Here is a 24,468-nt window from a genome sequence, read left to right as displayed (position 1 = left end):
CTCCCCCTCATTGACTCTCGCCGTGTGGTCCCCTGATGCAGGGGTCAGGTTGGTTGTGTGTGTGTGTGTGATTTTGATCCACTCAGGTGAATGAGGACCCCTCCAGCAGCCCTTACAATTGCCTGTGAACAAAACAGGGCCCTTTTGGCATGAAATCAGATGCCTGGGAAAATATAAGCTACTACACACATTTAGACACACATACACACACACATATGTATATGTATGTATCTTTACGGACCTCACCGTAAAGCTTTTGACCTTTGACATTAATCCTCAGATTTATGACTTCTCATATTTTCTTCCTGACAGATACGAGGAGGAAAACTGATGATCACCAACACCAGAAAAACGGATGCAGGGAAGTACGTGTGCGTGGGAACCAACATGATGGGGGAACGAGAGAGCGAGATTGCGGAGTTGACCGTTCTAGGTACGTTTGCATTAGATTTCATCTTTAATTTATGTATTTCAATATATCAGATGTCTGATTGTTAGATACTCCGGCACCCGATCTGCCTTCTTTAAGACGCACATGTGTTTATATAATCAGGTTCCCACACAAACCTCTGGTGCATTCGATTGTGGAAATGCATGCAGATGGATTCACTTAAACACACACACACTCACACACACATCGTATGAAGTGTTTGTTTATGGGCAAAGTAGGAGAGAGTCCAGATGTTTAGAGTTTGTGTTCTTAGCTGTAGGAAGACTCCAGCGTGTCATTGACCCTGTTTAGGAGATGTGGACCCATTATCCTCAGTTTGCCGTGAAACAAATGCCAGCTCACACTTCACACACCACTTCATTCACACATACACACAAAAATATACATTCATCTGTCATCCAACACCTTAACATATCAGTTTACACTACCCAACATCAGAGCAGCGGCCTTTGACCTTGCCTCTTTAATTCCTGCAATACGGCCGTTCTCATCACCATCACTGTCAACCTCATTATTCAATGTCTTCTGGCATATTTACACATTACAGGAGAAAGTCACCAGGCATATTAAGTCAAGTTGAATTTACTGTGATTCTCAGTATAGAAATGGGGTGAAATGTAATTCCTCTGCAGAAATCTCTGCAGATTTAATTACATTTTCTAACAGATTTTGAATACCCTCTGCCATTGGTTATTCAGACAGACTGCTCTTAATTTTCTTCAAGTTTCTGTTTGCTTAATTTAGTTTTATTTTTGTAATTTATAACTTAAACATATTTATTGCAATTTGTTACTAGAGCAACATTTGTCTTTATAATTTATTTTATTTTATTTTATTTTATTTTTAAGTGTTTAATATTTTTTCCCAATTCATCAAACTTTTTTTTTTATTTATTAAAAACATTTTTTCACGTTATGTTAATTTCATTTTAGTGAATTGGTGTTATTTTTGTATTATTTGTATAATAGAATATCTATAATCTATATACTGTTTTAGAATGTATTTTATGTATTTATTCTGTTCAAATTATTATTTAAATGAGCAGTTGTTAATTGTAGTTTAATTTTTAGTAATTTAGTTTGCCTCTTAATTTTATTTATTCATTTTTTTTGCCTCTAAATTTGTTTGTGTTTATGCCTAATTTAGTTAGAACTTAAACATATTTATTGCAGTTAGTTGCCAGAGCAACAATTGCCATTTTTTTTATTTTATTTAAGTTAATTTTATATTTTATTTAATTTTATTTTATGTTTTTTATTTTTTTGAGTTTTTAAGTGTTTTTTAATAATTTTTCCGTTTATCAAACTTTTTTTAATTATTTTTCACATTATATCAATTTAATTTCGTAAATCAGTGTTATTTTAGTATTATTTGTTATAGAATATCTTTAGTCTATATCTGTACTTTCATAGAATGTATTTATTCTATTCAAATTATTATTTAAATGATTTAATTAATTGTAAAGTTTTAGTTTTTTTGTTTTGCTTTTTTATGTTTCTTATGTTATGCTTAATTTATTTTTATTTTTTGTAATTTATAATGTAAATGTGTTTATTGCATTTAGTTGCCAGAGCAAAATTTGTCATTTTTAATTTAATTTAATTTAATAGTTTATTTTATGTTTATTTTTAACTGTTTTTATCAAATATCTTTTAATTATTGAAAACTATTTTTCACATTATATGCAAAGTAATGTAAAGGAAAAGTGTAATGAACACAACATAGACTAAAAAAATAAATGGGTACATTACAAATGTGCCTTTAAAGGAACTGTAGTGTAAAGGGACTGTTAAACTCAATCTTAACAGATTAGCCATATCCTAACATCAAAGTTATATAATCTTAATAAATAAATCAGAATGGAAGCTTTCTTTAGGATTAGCTGCATGAATGTTTAGGCTAAAACAACAAGTCAAAGTTCAAGCTTAAGCAAAAACAAAAGGTGCATTGTTTGTTTGAGGAAATCCGCTATAAGTAGCTGTTATGAAGAATAAAGATGAGAGTGTGTGAAAATAGATGGATATAGTTCACTGCAAGTTCATAAGAAGCCAGTCAGATCAGAGAAGGTAATATCTCATAGGGAGGACAGGGAAACTTCTTGCATTACATAATAAACTGTGTGTTTGTGTGCAGAGAGGCCCAGTTTCTTACGAAAGCCCAGCAGTCAGTCTGTTCTGGTGGACCAGAGTGTGGAGTTCAGATGTGAAGCTCAAGGAGATCCCGTCCCCACCATCCGCTGGAGGAAAGAGGACGGCGATCTTCCTAAGGGAAGGTATGAGGGATAAAACGAAATGTGTTTTCTGTTCTTTGGAGTCAGAACCTCTTGCATGTGTGTTTGAATGTGTATCGTTGTCATCTCAGGCATGAGATTTGGGAGGACCACACGCTCAAACTGAAGAGATTGACTTCAGGAGACGCCGGTACTTACACCTGTCAGGCGGAGAACATGATAGGGAAGACGGAGGCCAGCGCCACCCTCACCGTCCACGGTACAAACACACAAACACACGCTGTCACTCATCTCACACTGCTTTGATCCCACAGGCACTTATCTATAATTTGAAGTAACGAATGCCCTCAGTGGGCGGAAGATTGTGAGTGTGCTTTGACCAGCTTATTCACAGCTGTTAGTTTTTAGACAAACATCCGCTGCTTTGACAGCTTGTCAGGTTGCTTTGTCTGACTGGATGCTGGATCATTTTGAATATTCCTTACCATTTTTTTCTCTAGCTCTTGGAAAACCATTTTTTACTGAATCCTGTGAGTGACACAAGATGATTTCTGTCATTTTTCTGAAGCATCATTTCCACCACAGTGTCATTTTCTACCACATCTCAAATGATTTATTGTGTTTGATAACAGCTTGTGATGGAAATAATATTAAAATGTCTGACACCTTCATCTTGCTTATGTGAATTTCACAGCTAGAATTTAATACTATTTTTACACTTTCTGGATAAGTTTTTGGTCAGATTTTCCAACTTGATTTTTCGTCACTAACTGCAATATATATTTTATCTCAAACTTTTTTAATTATAATAGAATTTTTAAAATATAGTAATATGATAATAAAAAAAAAAACCTTTGTAAAGCTATGTGTCCTGGAGAGTCAGGATTTTTACACAAAAAAATGCTAAATTGTTGATTAAATGTTAGAAATTTTTTATTTCTTATAAAAAGGTGTTTTATTTCCATGCACTACACTCTTAAAATAAAAATTCCAAAAGGAGTTTTAAATGTTTTTAAAGGTTCTTTTTGGAACCATCAATTCCAATTTAAACTTTTTTGTTTCTTTTTTGTTCTAACTTGATTGGAATTGATTTAACTTGATTTTTATTTACTTTTGTCACTAATTGCAATTAATATTTTATCTCAAGCTTGCTCCTCACTCATTCTCGGTAACCAAGTTATAAGATAATTTTTAAAATATAATAATATAATTTTTAAAAATTGTTGTTGGCTTTTTAAATCTATGTGTCCTGGACCTTAAACCTTTTTGTTTAAGTAATAGCGGAAACAAATAAAATTGCAAAAATAAATCTATTTGACAATATAATTTTCCAACTTGATTGGAATTGATTTAAATTGATTTTTATATACTTTTGTCACTAATTGCAATTCATATTTTATTTCAAGCTTGCTCCTCACTTTAGTTTTCTTGGTGATTTTTTAAAGCTATGATTTTACTATTATTATTTTTAAGTTATATTATTAAATTCCATGCTCTACACTCTTAAAATAAAAATTTCAAAGGGAGTTTTAAAGGTTTTTAAAGGTTCTTCAAGGAACCATCAATTCCAGTTTAGAACCTTTTTGTTTAAGTTGTAGCAGTAACAAATAGAATTGCAAAAATAAAACTATTTGACAATATTACATTTTTCCAACTTAATTGGAATTGATTTAGCTTGATTTTTATTCACTTTCGTTCCTAATTGCAGTTCATATTTTATCTCAAGCTTGATCCTCACTAACCAAGTTATATCATTTTTTTTTAATTAATAAAATACTAAGGATATAATAAAAAACATTGCCGTGCAAATGATGCTATAGTCATAATTTGTCATTGTTTTTTTTTTAATAATAAATATCATTAATAAATAATAATAAATAAATATAATAAATATTTGTTAAATAGTTAAAAAAATCAGTGAGGACGTAAAAGTGGTTTAGCTGTAGAAACATCCATATATCAGAGCACACACCTTCTGCTCATGATGTAGATTCATTTTGTTTCTTTATTTTCACTTTGAGTCCCCTTAAGTGAATTTCACACTCTTGAAGGCTCAAGTCTTTAGAGAACAATGTGCACATTGTGTCCTGACACCCCTGAGCAGTTTTCTCCTTTTCCTCCTCTCTCCTTCCATGCTCCGCTTATTGCTTTTACTGGTTTTTGCTGCTTACAGAAATGGCTGAATTATAATTTTACACGTGTGTTTAGCGGGCCAGCAACATTGGAATCAGACTTATAAACATGTCTGCTTCAATAATTGGCCTATCCAGTGAAGAGCCTCATTACTTAACTTGTCTTTGGCACAACATTGCTTTTCAGGTGCCATGAAATGAGATCTATCAAACATTTCAAAATGATGACTTCCATTAGAGAATGTCTTCTGGGTGATTAGTGTTTTGAGGGAGTTACGTGGGCTGTGTTTCAAAACCTTGTGAGCTTTCTGCTTTTGTGCATCACAGATGTGCAGCTAGGTGTGCAGCTCGCCAGGATTTGAGACAGAGTCGACTACACGCAACCTCTGAGACAAGTCATTTCAAATAAGAGTCGTTTCTCTGTTAAAAAGCCATGCAAAGATAATGTTGGGTACAAACAAGGCCTCTCTCAGCTGGCGATTTAGTCATTAGTATTGATGTATTTGAGGAAAGTGCTAGAATGCCATGCGAGTCCCAGGAGTAGCTGCGCTAATGGGCCATGGAAACCAAGTAGAGTGGGAGCCGCAACCACTGCCAAAAGAGCAAACGGCCCGTCCAAGCTGAGTTCTCTTTACCCAGCTGTTCTCAAATATACCACTTTCCTTCATTTCTCACCCCTCATTTGTGACCATCTCATAGGATCGACTCCAAATGGCCCGAGTTATTGCATCTAAAGTTAAATTTGACCTATTTGTTAAGCTTGCTTGACAAATGTTCTTGGTTTTATTGTGCGTGATTCATCAGTGATTTCTGTATTCCAAGGAAAGATCTGTGCATGATTCTTTCTTCATAATTTAATTGCCACCATACTTTATTCCAGTTGAAAAGCAGGTTTAATTTGAAAATGTCGGTTTAACAGATGTTAAATACTTCGTGAATGCCATTTCATGTCATTTTCAACTTTGAGTGGGAGTGAGGATTTGCTTAAAAAAAAAAAGCTAAATTGCTGCTTAAATGTGAAGAATTTTGTATTTCTTTTAAAGTTACAGTGTTTAATTTCCATGCACTACACTCTTAAAATAAAAATTACAAAAGGAGTTTTTTGTAGTGATGCCATAGAAGAACCATGTTTAGTTCCCTTTATTCAGCGCTTCTTAAAATAACTGTTTTTTTATTTGTTTGTTTGTTTTTATGGAAGCACTTTTCTGCCACTGAAAAAAAAGGTAATGGTGGCTTTTTATCTCGCAGTTCTTACTTTTTTTCTCAGAAGTGCATAATATTAAAGTTGCCGTTCTGACTTTCTTAGAATTGCGTGATACAGACTTGCAATTCTGACTTTAAGTTGTGAGATACAGTGTTTTGCAAATGCGAGTAATAAAGTCAGAATTGCGAGATATAAACAGGCAATTCTGGCTTTTTTGCATCATATAAACTTGAAATTGCGAGAAATAGAATTTCAAGATGTAGTAAACTCAAAATTCTGACTTTTCCCGCAAACTGCATTTAAATCTTGCAATTCTGATTTTTTTTTCTCTCACAAATTGCAAGTTTATATCGTAATTCTGACTTTTTTCTTGCATATTGCAAGTTTATATTGCAATTCTGACTTTGTTCCCACAAACTGCATTTATATCCTGCAATTCAGATTTTTTTTCTCACAAATTGCAAGTTTATATCGCAACTCTGACTTTTGTCCCGCAAACTGCATTTGTGTCTCGCAATTCTGATTTTTTTCTCACAAATTGCACATTTATTTTGCAAATCAGACTTTTTTCTCACAAATTTTACGTTTATAATGCAATTCTGATTTTTTCCTTGCAAATTGCGAATTTATATCTCACAATTCTGACTTTTTTCTTGCAAATTACAAGTTTATATCTTGTTTTTTCTTTTTTTGTTTTTATTGCAACTTTATATCTCACAATTTTAACAAAAATTTAAAAAGAAAAGGTTGTGAGTTTGCATCACACAATTCTGAGACAATTCTTTTACATTATTTTTTATTCAGTGGTGGAAACAGGCTTCCATAGTTTTTCCCTAGTGTACACTCTTAAAAATAAAGATTCTTTATTGGCATCAGTGGTTCCATGAAGAACCTTGAATATCTATGGAACCTTTCAAATGCAGAAAAGGTTCTTTATAGTCGAAAAAGGTTCTTTAGATTTTTAAAATGTTCTTTAAAATGCTTCTGTTAAGAACTGTTCACTAAGAGTTTCTTTGGGGAACCAAAAATGATTCTTCTGTGGCATCACTGCCAGAGTGTAAAGAACATTTTGATAATCTAAAGAACTTTTTTCCACTATAAAGAACCTTTTGTGCAATACAAAGCTTGCATGAATTTTAAAGGTTTTTCATGGAACCATCAATTCTAATAAAGAAAATGGACATTTCTGACAATATAAAAAATAACTGTCTGTTAATATTCAAACAAACAGGTAGTTCTGTTCTTAAACTCACGCTTGTAAAGGGCCAGACCCCAGGTAACATTGTCCACCTAATAAAACATTTGGCCAGACCAGAAGAATAAAACCTCCATTCATACCTCACGTTCACAACTCAAGACTGATAGAATTGTTTCTTTGTGTGCTTTCTGCCATATATTTCAGCCTCATGATATATTTACAACGTGTGTGCTTCCCACACATTATGCTTTGTGTATGTTTTTGTGTTTTATTCTCATAAATACATCACTGCACTGATTTTGTTCAGTAAGCATATCCAGTCATTTTTGCTTCATGTCGTGTGCGGTTTATTTGCGCATCTATCACATCTGTGTTTTATCGTGCTTCTATTTTTTTTCTTTCCTCTTTCAGTTGTGTCTGGTAAGTTGCAAATGTCACCCGTCACCATTTTTGCTGCATTGACAGCAACAGGAAGTTGTCAGAACCACCATCCATCCACCTTCCATCCTCCCACCAATCAGCACGCTTGTCTGGGTTGTCACCGGCAACAGTGACAGCACAGCAGGCCTGGGTAAAACTAATGCTCGCTCTGAGCGTACAAGGTAACGTCAAAATCGCCTCATTTTATTCTCACTTAGTTGAAAATTCTTCCTTTATTCCTCCGGATGCATTACGGCAGTATGTGATTTGACAGGTTTAAGATTGCTTTAACAGTACAAGGAGGCACTGCCGGTTGCCATCCTAGGGGGTCATATTTTGTGTCACATATTATGAACATATTCATCCTTATTACAAGCCGAAATGGCTCCGTGCTGTTATGGACGCTGAAGTCGAGTTCGCATCAGAAATCAGCACCTCTCCACCCCATCATTAAGATGCATGAAAAACCGTCATCCCACACGACGCTGGTGCCATTAAAGAGTGTCGGTACGGGACAGATGGCCCAAATTTATCCCCCATCTCCATGTAAATTTTATTGCTTTGTGCCCTTGCCCATGCAAATGAAGCAGACGTGGCGGTCATGTCGTTTTTATATTGCGTCTACATCTGTTTTTATGTTTTAGCATACCTGCATATCTGTCCATTAAACAGCAGTAGGACTTCCTCTTTTATTGCCTGACGTTAATGTGAAGCTGAAGGGTTGAGTACTGTCAGTCTCCAGTTTATTTATTGTATATAAAAGACATTTGACTGATGTCAAAGACCCCCAGAAATTAAATTGAGAGATTTGCTAGTTGAGGCTGAAATGCACTTATAAAATTCACAGATTTTCTCTTCTACGGCCAAAAATATTAATAACTCACGTCCAAATGTTTGTCAAATCCAGTGCTTTTTAAAACAAGAATGTCACGGCTGTCTGTGACATGATTGAAAGATTATTGACTCAACTAGACATTGTTTTAATAGAAAATATATCAACACTTGTAAGAAAACTGTGCTTATCAAGTCATTCCATGGCAACGTTTAAAGAAATGTTAAAATATAAATGCTTAGACAGCCATAAATAGAAAATAATTTTGACAAAATTACATTTACATGAATGCACTTGCATTGGAAGTTTAAAATATTGTCATGCTCCATAGACTTCCATTGTAAGTGCATTAATGTAAAAGTGTTTTTGTTTGTTTTTACATGACTAGAGTCGAAATTACTGTCTTTGGTAATTGATTTATTGAACTCATATTCCTGCAGTTCCCCCGGTGTTCGTGGTGCGACCCAGGAATCAAGTGGTCGGGATGGGCCGCACTGTGACGTTTCAATGCGAAGCCACTGGAAGTCCTCAGCCTGCCATATTTTGGCAGAAAGAAGGCAGTCAGGTAAGAATGCTTGTGGGTTCAGTTGTGGTGCGAAGATGCATTTCCTGAGCGCACTTTTACAGTAACATATAAAATGCATGGCACTCTTTCCCATTAAAGTCATTCGGATTTATGAGGCTGGTAGATTTATAAGGCCATCTGCACATTTACACACATCTAATGGGCTCTGTAACACTCCACACCTCTAACACACCTCAAGTCATCTTGGTTTGATCAATATCACTCATCACACGCTCAGGAATTCAGGCACACCGTGCCAATAGCAAGTGCACGTGCAAGTCCTGACAAGATGTTTATTTCTCATAGACTGAATATTCTTAGAGTAATTAGTGCTTACGCTTTTATATTTTTGTTATCAAATTCTACCTCTATTCATACTATGTCCTCTTTAACCCCTCTCCAGAACCTCCTGTTCTCCTCTCAACCTCCTCCTCCCTCCAGTCGATTCTCGGTCTCTCAGACAGGCGATCTGACCATCACAGCGGTGGAGCGTTCAGATGGAGGCTACTACAGTTGTCAGGCTCTGAACATCGCTGGCAGTGTGATCACCAAAGCCCTGCTGGAGGTTACAGACGGTGAGACGGATGCACTTAATACAGATGAAACCTTAGTGAATGCAAAAGCACTCATGTGTATACATTTTTGCCACTCAGTTTAGGAAAGTTCCTCCCGAAAAGTTGTAATATTTTATTTTATTTTATTTTATTTTATTATAAAAAAAATATTTTTTTATTTTATTATTTTTTTAATTGTATAATTGTTTTTATTACTGATGGCAATATACTGTATTAATTTAATACTGTAATATTCTTGTTCGTAAATATCATAAATGATGTAGGTGATGAAGTCAGTCAGTACTGAACTCAGCAACTCTTCTGAATGATTCGCTGACTCAGCAGTGAGTTTTGTTTCATGAATCTTTTTGACTGAATCATTAAAAAGAACTGGTTCTCAGGAGTCATTTGTTAGCTAAATAGACATTGCAGCTCATGATGTTAAAAAAAAAATAGGCAAAATTCTGTTAAATATTTGTGGCTGGACATAAAATTAACCGTAATTCCCGTATTCAATGCAAGTAATACACACATTACCCCAACACTGATTACTCCATATGATCACATAGTCAAATGGATGCAACTAATTTCGCTTGCTTTATATTACATTGTAATATTGTAATATCCTTTTTTGTAAATATCATACATGATGTGAGTGATGAAGTCAGTCTTGAGCTCAGTAACTCCTCCTAATGCTTCGCTGACTGAAAGAATCATTAAAAAGAATCAGTTCATAAGAGTCATTTGTAAGCTAAATAGACATTACAGCTCGTGCTGTTCATTTTTGCATGCGACACGTGCTGTGTAAAGGCAAAAGCTGTTAAATATTTGTCTGGATGTAAAATTTAGGTTTAAAATTAACCATAGTTCCCATATTCAATGCAAATAACAATATTTTATTTGAAATACATACATTATTCCAACACTAATTATTCCGTATGATCATACAGTCGTACAGATGTAGCTAATTTTACTTACGTTATATTACATTTTAATATTGTAATATTCTTTTTTGTGAATAACATACATGATGTGAGTGAAGAAGTCAGTCAGTACTGAGCTTAGTAACTCTTTTTGAGTAAATCTTTTTGACTGAATCATTAAAAAGAACTGGTTCATAAGAGTGATTTGTTAGCTAAATAGACATTACAGCTTGTGCTGTTCGTTTGTTGCATGCGACACGTGGTGTATAACACTAATTGCTCGACGTGATCACACAGTCGTACGGATGTAGCTAATTTTATTTACTTTATATTACATTTTAATATTGTAATATTCTTTTTTGTGAATCATACATGATGTGAGTGAAGAAGTCAGTCAGTACTGAACAGTCAGTAACTCCTGAATGATTAGCTGACTGAAAGAATCATTAAAAAGAATCAGTTCATAAGAGTCATTGTTAGCTAAACAGACATTACAGCTCATACTGTTCATTTTTGCATGCGACACATGCTGTATAAAGGCAAAAGCTGTTAAATATTTGTTTGGATGTAAAATTTAGGTTTAAAATTAACCATAGTTCGCATATTCAATGAAAATAACAATATTTTTTTTGAAATACACACATTATTCCAACACTAATTACTCCGTATGATCACACAGTCATACAGATGTAGCTAATTTTACTTACGTTATATTACATTTTAATATTGTAATATTCTTTTTTGTTAATATCATACATGATGTGAGTGAAAAAGTCAGTCAGTACTGAACTCAGTAACTCCTGAATGATTAGCTGACTGATAGAATCATTAAAAAGAATCAGTTCATAAGAGTCATTGTTAGCTAAACAGACATTACAGCTCATGCTGTTCATTTTTGCATGCGACACATGCTGTACAAAGGCAAAAGCTGTTAAATATTTGTGGCTGGGCATAAAATCTAAGTTTAAAATGAACCATAATTCCCGTATTCAATGCAAATAACAATATTTTATAAGAAATACACACATTCCCCCAACACTAATTACTTCAAATAGTCAATAAGACACTTCAACAGTATAGTGACAGTTTGGCATTTCACTCTCATCCACGTAATCTCATGTAAGTGGTGTCTCTAAAAAAACACCAAAGTAAGACAAAGAGAGCAAGAGTGAGGTAAAGAAAGAATAATAACAGTTATTTTAGCACCAATCTGCTCTTTGGCCTCACTCTTACTGCGGGCACGAAGCGTAATTACAGGTCACCGCCATGATGATTCAGTAATTACAACAGCGGCGACGCGAGGACACAACCGTGCCTGAGCGACCGTGTCATGTGATACATAATTCATCCCTTTGATGGCCCTTACAAAAGTGTTGTAGGGCTTTGAAAACGCGCTGTAGTGGCGGTTATGCAAATTGCAGTCGTATAAATGGCGGTAATGCTTCTAGCCGTGTCGAACACAATCAGATGGACGTAAACATCACAGCGTTTACTACAATCAGACGGGCCCAGGTCCGCTCTGAGAGAGAAGAGGACGCGGCAGGGGGCGACTGTAATAGACGTGGGGTGTTTTGGTGTGTTTTAGTGTGGTGATGATGGCCGGTGTGTGAGGGAGGTTTAATGCTGTTGAAATGCTGCCGGTATTAATTGCTCGTCTCTAGTTTGGCTTCACTCTGCTACTGCCGTTGACTGATTAGAAAATTGCTTCCAGTTGAAAAAATTGGATTCCATCTCTGTTCCTCTTTCTCTCCTGTTCTTAAAACATGTACTCAGCTCGTTTGCTGCCAGACATTCCTCTCTCACATGCTCTTTTTCCTTGGTTACATTTATTTTTATTTGCGTTCTTCGTTCTCTGTACCTCTGACCGTACACGCACTCGCTTCTGTGGCTCTTGTAAAATGTGGAAGGATGTATTTTGGATTTTGGTTTGGAGTACTGTAGTGTTTTATTATAGTTATTATAATGATATTAGTAGACTGGGACAGCTTTAAGACTCTGTCCTAAGACTCTGTGTCTCGCTCTCTTTCTCTTTGTCTCATCCTGTCTTCCGGTCTCTTAGTTTTATTTTGTTTTATTTTATTTTATTTTATTTTGTGTGGTTTTTATTTTTATTTATTTATTTATTTATGTATTTATTTATTTATTTTTTTTTTTGCAGATGCTTTTATTGAAAGGGAATCGAAAGGAATACAGCAAAACAATTTTTTTAATATTATTTGGTCTTATGCATTATATTTTAAAAACAAAAGCAAAAGGGAAAAACAGACAAAAAACAAGAAAGAGAAAAACTAAGAAAGAAATTTTTTTAGTAATTTGTATTTATCATGAGGAATACAACAAATTGATTAATCTTAAACTGCTTTATTGATTTTTTTTTACATTTTTTTTAAATTTTGTTTTATTAATTTTACTTTCCAAATGCTTTTATCGAAAGGGGATGAGGAATACAACAAAGTAATTCATTTTTTTTTTTTTTTTTTTATATATATATTTATTTATTATATTTTAAAACAAATACAAGGGAAAAAAAAGAAAGAGAGAAAATGTATTTATGAGGAGGAATACAACAAATTGATTAATCTTAAAGTGCTTTATTTAAATTTATTTTAAATTTATTTTATTTTATTTCCCAGACACTTTTATCGAAATGGAATGAGGAATACAACAAAGCAATTCAACATTATCATTATAATAATATTTATTTATTATATTTTAAAAATAAATTCAAGGGGAAAAAATATACATTTTTTAATTTGTATTTATTATGAGGAATGCATCTTAAACCACTTTATTTTATTTTAATTTATTTTATTTTTTATTTAATAAGTGAATAACGAGAAAATAATGAGCTAAAAAAACAAGAAAGAGAAAAAAATTAAGCTAATAATTTGTATTTATTATGAAGAATACAACATTGATTAATATTAAACATTATTTTAATATTTTCTTTTAAATTAAGGCAAAAAAATGTGTAAAAATGTGTAATTATTATGAGGAATACAACAAAGTGATTAACCTTAAAGAGATTAATTAATTCAATTTTATTTTATTTTATTTTATTTTAGAAATAAAGGCAAGGAAAAAGTAACAAGTAAGATGAAATTATATTAATATAATTAATATAATAATATAATAATATTAATAATTTGTGATTAATAATTAGTGTTTTTTTTATAAAAGTAATAAGAAAGTAATAAGGTCTAGATATTGACAATAGAAGTAATAGTGGCAGCATACAATAAAATAAAATATAGAAACTAAATTTAAAATATATATATATATATATATTTATAAAGATTAGGAATACAATATTTTTGTTACTGTTATTATATTTTAGACTCTTAAACAAGAAAGTGATTTCTGTCTGTCTTTTTTTCTTTCACAGTGATCTCAGACAGACCTCCACCCGTCGTCCGCCAAGGTCCCACCAACCAGACCGTGGCTGTGGATGGGACGGTGGTTTTAGGATGCCAAGCCACCGGCACACCGACTCCAACCATCCTGTGGAGGAAAGACGGAGTCCTGGTGTCCACCCACGACTCTCGCCTCAAACAGCTGGACACGGGAGCCCTGCAGATCCGTTACGCCAAGGTACGGTGGCTCTGAAGGGTCAGCACCACATCAAAGCCTGACATATTTATCGTGTAGAATAATGTACAGTAACAGGGGACGTGACTCCGGTTCATGGGAACCTTTTCCTTTCGTGGATTTATATCTTTCAACCTGCTCTCTGACCCTCCTGATGCATTAAAAGCTCACGTGTGGAGGTTTGAGCGTGCGTTCATTTGCTACACCAAACCAACTTGTTCTCGTAAAGCACTGTTTCCCTTGTTCGGTTTTCCTTAGTAACAGATTTTTATGGAATTTTCCATTCCTAACACACCGCACTGAACAACTATTTACAGGGAATCTTGAGCAGTTTGCCGCGCTGCTCGTCTCAGACCCAGCGCCTCGCTTTCATTTTTATTAATATTTTATTCATGGAGGTTTCTGAATGCGGCAGGGTGGTTTATTGGATGCGGTTAGCTGCTGTTTCTCTCTAAGCTGAAGTTGGCAGATCTTTTTTTGAGCCGTTAGCTGTTTTATTCTCGCATATCTGAGACAGCACTGCAGGATTCACTGACAGAATCAAAAATCACAGCTCGTTTTATGAAAATATTGTGTTTTGAGTTATTTTTTTTACACGTTTAGGGAACAGTTCTGCAGATTTAACACATGCTGGTTGTTTGCAAGGCCAGGCATTCTCACAAAATGATTATCATGATAAAAATTTGACTTTTTAATTGCATTTTTTTATTTTATGAACATTATTAACTTTATTAGTTCATTACTGGGTACTGAAAATTATTTTATTATTTTAATATAAATTAAATTTATTTAAAATGTAATTTAAAAGGAAAAACAAACATAATTAAAGTTTGTTTGGTTTTTTTTTTACCCTATTTGACTTTTTTTTTCTTTTAGCATTAAACTTACTAATTTTAAATTTGTCTGAAAACAATAATATTAGTTGTAATATTTCATATATCTCATCTTGCATTTTGCTTCTCAAGTAAATTTATTTTGTTTTAAGGGCATTAATATTAAATGTTTTTGAAAACGAATATATATATATATATATATATATATATATTTGTGTGTGTGTGTGTGTGTGTTTGTTTTTGTTTTTGTTTTCAGGTTTAAACGACATTTTGAATCACATATTTTCAGTATGCTATAATAATTTTGTCCCTCACTAAAAATAAATAAATACATAAAAGGAAAATTACTTTTTAGCCTTTTGACCTTTTTTTATTGATTTAATTTTTTAAGCATAACATTTCAGATTTCTCTGAAAACAAGACTTTATTATAATATATAATACATTAATATAATATATTATATGATATATAATGTAATATTTTATATAATAATGTATTATCTATTTCATATATTATCATATCTCATCTGGAATAAAACACATTTTTGCAGTGTTTTATTTTTAAATTAATTTTTGTCTAAAAATATATATTTTTATTATATTTTATCTTATTTTATTTGATTTTTAGATTAATTCCTGTATTTTCAGTGTAAAGTAAAGTAAAGTAAAGTAAAATAAAATAAAATAAAATAAAATAAAATACTGTATTTTCAGTGTGGTCCCATACTTTTGGACCTTACTGTAAAATAAAGTAAAATAAAATAAAACATATACTAAATAATAAAAAATAACATATACGTATAATAAAACACTGTATAGCTACAGTGATCTCACTATCAAATAAAATAAAATTAAATACTGTATTTTCAGTGTGGTCTCATACTTTTGGCCCTCACTGTAAAATAAAATACCAGGTTTAAAGTATTGATGCAGTATAGCTACAGTGGTATAAGATCATACATTCTTAATGATTTAAAATTGATAATGATTGCAAAACACTAATAATATCTTGTTTATGCATGCATCTTTGAAGGTTTGTGCTTTTGTAGGTGTGTGATTGAACACAGACATACGTGTCCTTTCATCCCTCACTACAGCACAACATCATCATCTCACACATAGACGGCCAGTGTTCAGAGCCGTCAGTCAGCCTGCAGGTTTTGATGTGTGAACACACACTCCCGCTGTCACCCCCCGTCAGCCGCGAGGGGGAGGGGAGCGTTTCCTGTCACTGTGCGCACACACACACACACACATACGAGCGCCCGGGTTCCCCCTGCATGGGGGTCAAAGGTCCCCGCAGTGTGGGCTGTCAGAATACGACTTTAATTAACGTAGATGTCTCACTTGACGACGTCTCGCTTCTTTTAAAGAATAGAGGAGAGATAAAGCGAAATGAGGAGATGCGTCTCTATCTGTTGCGCTTCGGGCGGTCCGCATTAATGAACATGTCATTAAGCGAACACACGCACACCAGTAGCTTAGATAGACTGTCTATTTCTGGCGACTTTCATACCGCCTGCGTAAATTGACTGACAGATCGTCTGACGTATTCCTAAATGCGTCCTTTTTTTCTTTAAGATATTAGCATACACCAATACTACATCATACAGCCACTATTGTTATTCTGTGCTAAGAAAGCACTGTCTAGGAACATACATTGAAATGTTCTTATTTGTTTGTTGGTCTTATTTTTTTTCACTCTCAACCATTTTTGATTGATTGATTCATTCATTCAAATTATTTTGATTATTTAGTGAGTCCAATTACTACAGGAAAACTGGAAAAAGGAAAATTACGATTCATATTTTTAAATTTAATTTTATTTTTTTATGTCTGTCTTTCTCTCATAATTTTCATAGTTTTTATGAAATATCCTCCCAGCAACTTACAATTCTTATTTTATTGATTTATTTATTTTATATATTTTTAATTGTTTGTCTGTCTATGTCTTTCTCTCTCTCTCTCTCAATATTTATTTATTTATTTATTTAATTTCATCAATTTGATTATTTGAAACTACAGGTTTAGGAAAACTATGTATTTTATTTTATAATTTTTTTTTTGATTTGTACATGTCTGTCTTTCTCTCAACAAACATTTATTTAATCATTTATTTCATTTATTTATTTTAATGATAATTTTTATGATATATCCTCCAAATAATAATATATCATATTTATTTTATTTTTATTTTATTTATTTTATTTTATATATTATTTTTGTATTATCTAGCTCATTTTTATGCTAATTCCTCCAAATAACTCACTGTTTTTTTATTTTATTTTATTGTACATATTAATTTCATATCAATATTAATTTATAACTCTTTTTTTTGTTGTTGATTACCTAGTTACGTTCTCCAGTTAGCTACAGTTTTAGGAAGATTGTTATTCGCATTTTATTTATTTATTTATTTATTTGTTTATTTATGTCTGTCTGTCTGTCATTATTTTGTTTTTCTCTTTCTCAATATTTATTTATTTATGATTATTATAATTTTTTTTTTTTAAATCATAATTTTGATTACCAAGTTAAGTTCTGCAATTAACTTCAGATTTAGGAAAATTGTTATTATTTTATTTTATTTTATTTTATTGGTTTTCAGTGTTTTATTAAAAATATTTTTATAAAAATATCTGTTCAATGTAATTTTTTACGACATATTACATATGGCCAAACAAAAAAAAAAAAAATGCATCTTCATCTTGACAATGCAAGGAGTTATTTTGGAGCTAAATGTAGTAAAATCATTAATAACATATATGCATATGTATGTATTTGCTTTAATAGAGTTTTTCTCCCCTTATTTCAGCTGGGCGACACTGGCATGTACACCTGCACCGCGTCCACCCCCAGCGGAGAGGCGTCCTGGAAAGCTTACCTGGAGGTGCAAGGTACGACAAAGAGAGAAAACGCAAGATAACAGACAATAGAGTGAGAGGCGTTGGGAAATGGACGACAGGAAATTAAGTTTAAAATTGAGTTTGAAATTAAACCTCAGTCTGACTGTAATTGGTTTTCATTGTTTCTTGATGCAAATTTAAGCCGCTGCAGTGCAAAATCATTTTGTTTCTCAGTATTTTGGTCTTGTTTTCCAGTATAAATAACTGAACCTCTTTAAAGCAAGATTTACGTGCAAGTGGGGTGAAGAAAAATAAACACAATTCAAAAGGGAAAACAAGTTTATTTACCCTAGTGCCAAATATTTTTTCTTTCTTTTTAAGCATAAATATTTTGTTAGATTTTTCCAAAAACAGGCTTAATATCTATTTAATATTTCATGTAATGTCTCGTATTGCATGTAGTCTTTTGCTTCCCAAGTAAACTGACCTTGTTGTAAGGCTCTTTAGATATGTATTTAATTTTAAGAATATTTAGACTACAAAGCTACTTTTTTGGGGTGTAATCATTGCACAGAACATGTTAAGCTCTCCAATTAACTACAGCAGTTTTATTTTGTTTTATTTTTAAAATGGAGGTTTTCTGTTGTTGTTTTTGTTTTTTTCTTTCTCAATATTTATTTATTTATTTGTTTATGATTATTATTTTTTTAAATCATCATTTTGATTACCTAGTTAAGTTCTCCAGTTAACTACAGCTTTAGGAAAATTATTTTTATTTTATTTTATTTTATTTTATTTTATTTTATTTTATTTTATTTTATTTTATTTTATTTTATTTTATATTTTATTTTATTTTATTTATGTCTGTCTGTTGTTGTTTTTGTTTTTTTCTGTCTCAATATTTAGTTGTTTATTATTTATTTATTATAAATATTTTTCTTTCTTTTTTAAAACATAAATATTTTGTTAGATTTAGTTTTTTTTGTTAGTTTTATTTTGTTTTATTTTTAAAATGGAGGTTTTCTGTTGTTGTTTTTGTTTTTTTCTTTCTCAATATTTATTTATTTATTTGTTTATGATTATTATTTTTTTAAATCATCATTTTGATTACCTAGTTAAGTTCTCCAGTTAACTACAGCTTTAGGAAAATTATTTTTATTTTATTTTATTTTATTTTATATTTTATTTTATTTATGTCTGTCTGTTGTTGTTTTTGTTTTTTTTTCTGTCTCAATATTTAGTTGTTTATTATTTATTTATTATAAATATTTTTCTTTCTTTTTTAAAACATAAATATTTTGTTAGATTTCACTAAAATCAGACTTAATATCTATTTAATATTTCAGGTAATGTCTCATATTGCACATAGTCTTTTGCTTTCCAAGTAAATTTAAGTTGTTCTAAGAATCTTTATATATATATATATATATATATATTACACCCCAAAAAAGTAGCTATCTACTTTTTTGGGGTGTAATCATTGTACAGAATGTGTTAAGTTCTCCAATTACAGCAATTTATTTATTTTTTATTTTTTTTAAATGGAGGTTTTCTGTTGTTTTTGTTTTTCTCTTTCTCAGTATTTATTTATTTATTTATGGTTGTTATTATTTTTTTAAATCATTTTGATTACCTAGTTAAGTTCTCCAACTAACTATAGCTTTAGGAAAATTATTTATATGTATATTTGTTTATTTGTTTAATATTTGTTTAATTTTAAGAATATTTACTTTTTTGGGGGTGTAATCATTGCACAGAACATGTTAGAGCAATTTTTTTTTTTTTCTATTTTATTTTATTTTATTTTAAAATTTTCTTTTTTCAACAGATTTTCTGTTGTTTTTGTTTTTCTCTTTCTCAATATTTATTTATTGATGATGATTATTTTTTTTAATTATTTTAGATTACGTATTTAAGTTCTCCAATTAAACTACAGCTTTAGGAAAATTATTTTTATTTCATTTTATTTTATTTTACTTTTTTTATTTTATTTTTTTTGTCTGTCTGTTGTTGTTTTTGTTTTTGTTTTTCTCTGTCTCAATATTTAGTTGTTTATTTATTTATTTATTATAAATATTTTTTCTTTCTTTTTTTAAAACATAAATGAAATAAAAAAATTCTATTTTGTTTTATTTTTAAAATCAGGGTTTTCTGTTGTTTTTGTTTTTCTCTTTCTCAATATTTATTTATTTATGTATGAAATAATTAATCATTTAAATTAAATATTTTTAATCATTTAGATTACCTATTTAAGTTCTCCAATTAACTACAGCTTTAGGAAAATTATTTTTATTTTATTTTATATTTTGTTTTTATCTTTAGATATTTATTTCTTTAATTTTAAGGATATTTAGACTACTTTTTTGGGATGTAACCATTGGACAGAACGATATTCTCATGTGTGTTTATGGTTTCAGAGTTTGGCGCTCCGGTTCAGCCGGGCCGTCCCACAGATCCCAACCTCATCCCCAGCGCCCCCTTCAAACCAGAGGTCACGGACGTCAGCCGCACCTCTGTCTCTCTATCCTGGAAGCCCAATCTGAACGCTGGAGCCACACCCACCTCTTATGTCATAGAAGCCTTCAGGTGACATCATCGGTTTTGACTATACTTATCTATCATTGGTTGGTTTTACAAACGTTTGTAAATAGCCTTCACAAGCTAATGGGGGTTCTGTAAATACCCAGTCCATTTGCCGTGGCGTGTCATAAATAATCATACCCATGACCGTGCGTTCCTGAAAGCCTAGAGTTTGGCGCCAACCTCATTGTTTGTAGTTGCGATATTTGGCTATAAAGTTTGGGCCACAGGGTAAACTGACGTTTGATTTGTGTGGTGTGGATGGCAGCCATGCGGCGGGCAGCAGCTGGCAGACGCTCGCCGATCACGTGAAGACGGAGAGCTTCGTACTCAAGGGTCTGAAGCCTAGCGCTGTCTACCTGTTCCTGGTCAGAGCTGCTAACGCTTACGGCCTGAGCGACCCGAGCCCCATTAGCGACGCTGTCAAAACGCAAGGTCAGTTCACCTTTGACCTCACAGACGAGTGTGCTTTGTGTGTTATTCTGGTTCATATATGCTTGTGCTTCATATTGTCTGTGTGATTTGTGTGTGATGTGAGTAGACGTCCCACCAACCAGTCAGGGAGTGGACCACGGACAGATCCAGAGGGAGCTGGGAGATGTTGTCATTCACCTCCACAATCCCACAATCCTCTCATCGTCTTCTGTCAGAGTCCAATGGACTGTGAGTGCAGCCACATTTTCATTTAAAGGGACAGTTCACTCAAAAATTAAAATACTGCTGGCACATGGAATTCAAGTATGAATTTAAAAACTGTATCTAAACATCCTGAAAATCAAAATTCAGTGCAATAATGATTTTTTTAAAGACAGTATTATTCATTTAAATAAATAACTCTCTGCCGAATGGCTCTTTATTTAGTTTTAACATAAATGTCAGCCTTTTTTGGTACTGAGCAAATGAATTTAGTGTTAATTAAACCTTGTTTTGTACAGCTGAAGTCGAGGTTAATTCTGTACAGATTTCCACCTTCAAACGAGTGCACACACAAACAGAAGTATTCCCAGCATGTTACTTTTTAACATTTCGGGTCGTTCACACTTTATACGTATTTAATCAGAAACAGCTGAAACGACATCTGCTTTTATTGGGGCGGATCAAGAATTGATTAAAATCTTTACAAGCGTGTACAGTTCTCCTCCCTCCACGGCCATATGGACTGATCCCAGTCCTGAACACCTCTGAACACCTCTGACAGGCTTTCTTCCAAAATATTAGAAATATTGCAATAAAAAAATGAAAATATTCAGGTAGCAACATTAATATGTGGAAATATAGCTTTGTTATAATTTTGTTTGTAATTCTAATAGTTTTAGTGCATTGTAATAGTATTTTCTTTCTTAGTATTTATTTATTTATTGATTGATGATCATGATGATTACTATTATTATATTTATTTATTTATTTATTATTATTTCTTTTTAAATCTTTTTTTAATCATCATTTTGATTACCTCTTAGGTCCTTCGATTTAATACAGGTTTAGGAAAATTAATATTCATATTTTATTTTATTTTATTTTATTTTATTTTATTTTATTTTTTTATTTTATTTTATTTTATTCTTTCTTTCTCTCTCTCTCTCTCTCTGAACAATTTGTATTTATTTATTAATGTATTTATTTATGATGATGATGATTATTATTGTTGTTGTTGTTTACTATTATTAATCATCATTTTGATTACCTAGTAAGTCCTCCTATTAACTACAGGTTTAGGAAAATCATTATTTTATTTTATTTTATTTTATATGTCTCTCTTTTAGCAATAGTTATTTATTTATTTATTTATTTATTCATTTATGATAGTAGTGATTATTATTATTATTATTTTTATTAATAATAATAATAATAATAATCAATTTGATTACCAAGTAGTTCCTCCAATTAACTACAGGTTTAGGAAAATAATTTTTCATATTTGTTTTATTTTTTATTTCATTTTATTTTACTTTATTTATTTTATTTTATTTTATATCTCTCTCTCTCTCTCTCAACAATTGTTATTTATTTATTTATTTATTTATGTTTGATCATGGTGATTATTATTATTATTATTATTATTATTATTATTAATCATCATTTTGATTTGAAACTATAGGTTTAGAAATATTAATATTAATATTTTATTTTATTTATTTTATTTTATTTTTTATTTATATGTTTGTCTCTCTCTCACAACAATATTTATTTATTTATTTATTTATTTATTTATTTAAATCATTGTTTTCATGGCAAATCGTTCAAATAGCTTACTATTTTATTTTATTTTATTTCAATCATTGTTTTCTGGCAAATCCTACAAATAGCTTACTATTTATTTTATTTTATTTTTGCTATTTTGTTTTCAAATGCTAGTGGTGCAGAAATTCAGCATACCACCTTTACATATTATATTTGTGTACATCTGATTGTCTATAAAAGCAGATTTTCATAGTAATAGTAAATGAAGTAGTATACATTCTAAAAAGAAAAAAATAGTTATACTACATTATAATACATAAACTGTGTTGATATAAATGATGTCTGATAATAAGGCATAGTTTAGCTAACTAGCAACAAATGTCATAAAACTTGCGCCCTTTAAACCTTCCTAGTCATGGATAATGCTAATGGTAATCATTAGCAGTCTAAGTGGTTTTGTCCTTTAATTTTGCCTTGTTGTTGCCTGTAGGTCGAGCAGCAGTCTCAGTACATTCAGGGCTATAAGGTGATGTACCGGCCGTCTCCAGAGGGCGCCCAACAGCGTGTGGAATGGGCCATGTTTGAGGTTCGAACCCTGGGGGAGAACAGCGCAGTCGTCACCCAGCTCAAGAAGGGCGTGACCTATGAGTTCAAAGTCCGACCTTTCTTCAACGAGTTCCAAGGCACCGACAGCGACATCAAAGTGGGCAAAACCCTGGAGGAAGGTGAGGAGAGCTTTCAGTCATCCTACTGTGTGCTTTAAAACTTAATGTCCCACGATTCCTTTCTCATTCACAGAGGTCACAATACAATGTGAGATGAAGTGAACAGTTGCTGCCTTGCATGTCTGAATATTTTGGGTTTCAGACAAGTTGTATATATATATATAAAAAATGTCTGAAACCCAAAAAATCTAAGATCTGTATTTGGTCTAATCAAGATTTCTACATTAGGTTTCAGTCTTTTTCCTTCATGCTTAATTTTTACATTTTAGGTTCATATATGGTTAAAAATGTTAAAATAATATTAACAATTTTATATATTAAAAGTATTTTATAAAATGTAAAAAAAATATATAAATAAATAATATTTAAAAAATATAAAATATTCAAAAAATGTTTTTAAAAAAGTAAGCTTACAGCCCTGGCATATTTCAAATTTGGATTTGGTTCGATCAAGGTTTCTGGATTATAAATAATTGTATTAAATAAATTATAATATAATTAAATAATTAATATATTTTATACATTTAAAAATATAAATAATTATTCTAAAAAAATAACTTGCAGCCCTGGGATAATTTAAATTTCTGGATTTGGTTCGATCAAGGTTTCTGGGATATAAATAATTATATTAAATAAAATATAATATAATTAAATAATTATAATATTTCATACATTTAAAAATATAAATAATTATTCTAAAAAATGTAAACTTACAACCCTGGGATAATTCAAATATCTGGATTTGGTTCAGTCAAGGTTTTTAAATTAAGTTTCGACAAGGTTTCTTTCCTTTTTTTTTAAATGCTTTTTTTTTTCACTTAGGTTCACATATGGTTAAAATATTAAAATAAAACTATTTAAAAATTATATAAATTAAGAAGTATTTTATAAAATGTAAAAAATGTTTTTAAATAATATAATGTTTCATAAATTTAAATTCTAATAAATAATTACAATTTTTCATTCATTTAAAAATAATTGTAATTTTTATTATTATAAAAAAATGTAAACATACAGCCCTGGTATCATTCAAATTTCTGGATTTGGTTCAAAAGGTTTTTGAATTAGGTTTTGGTCAAGGTTTCAGTTTTTTTTTCATGCTTAATTTTTCAGATTTAGGTTCACATATGGTTCAAAATATTAAAATAAATATAATATTTAAAAAATGTAGGCTTAGGCTTTTTTTAATGTTATGTTCACATATGGT

General features: G+C 31.3%; 1 protein-coding gene across 2 annotated transcripts in view; it reads left to right on the top strand.

Moving 5' to 3' along the window:
- robo1 (roundabout, axon guidance receptor, homolog 1 (Drosophila)) overlaps positions 1-24,468 on the top strand; it is a 343,575-nt gene that overhangs the window by 277,786 nt on the left and 41,321 nt on the right. Inside the window, exons 6-17 of one of the 2 annotated variants that reach the window (XM_051128853.1) lie at positions 313-433; positions 2,585-2,723; positions 2,813-2,940; positions 7,627-7,635; positions 8,908-9,032; positions 9,436-9,607; positions 13,895-14,100; positions 17,745-17,826; positions 20,193-20,361; positions 20,624-20,790; positions 20,897-21,018; positions 23,027-23,261. In XM_051128853.1, coding sequence (XP_050984810.1) covers positions 313-433; positions 2,585-2,723; positions 2,813-2,940; positions 7,627-7,635; positions 8,908-9,032; positions 9,436-9,607; positions 13,895-14,100; positions 17,745-17,826; positions 20,193-20,361; positions 20,624-20,790; positions 20,897-21,018; positions 23,027-23,261 — 1,675 coding nt within the window. The remainder of the gene's footprint in view (positions 1-312; positions 434-2,584; positions 2,724-2,812; positions 2,941-7,626; positions 7,636-8,907; positions 9,033-9,435; positions 9,608-13,894; positions 14,101-17,744; positions 17,827-20,192; positions 20,362-20,623; positions 20,791-20,896; positions 21,019-23,026; positions 23,262-24,468) is intronic. The other variant, XM_051128852.1, reaches the window with a different exon arrangement.

Source organism: Labeo rohita, chromosome 15 (assembly GCF_022985175.1).
Source record: "Labeo rohita strain BAU-BD-2019 chromosome 15, IGBB_LRoh.1.0, whole genome shotgun sequence".
NCBI lineage: Eukaryota > Metazoa > Chordata > Actinopteri > Cypriniformes > Cyprinidae > Labeo > Labeo rohita.
Note: the sequence above shows the minus strand (reverse complement) of the source record. Positions and strands in the feature narration are given on the sequence as shown.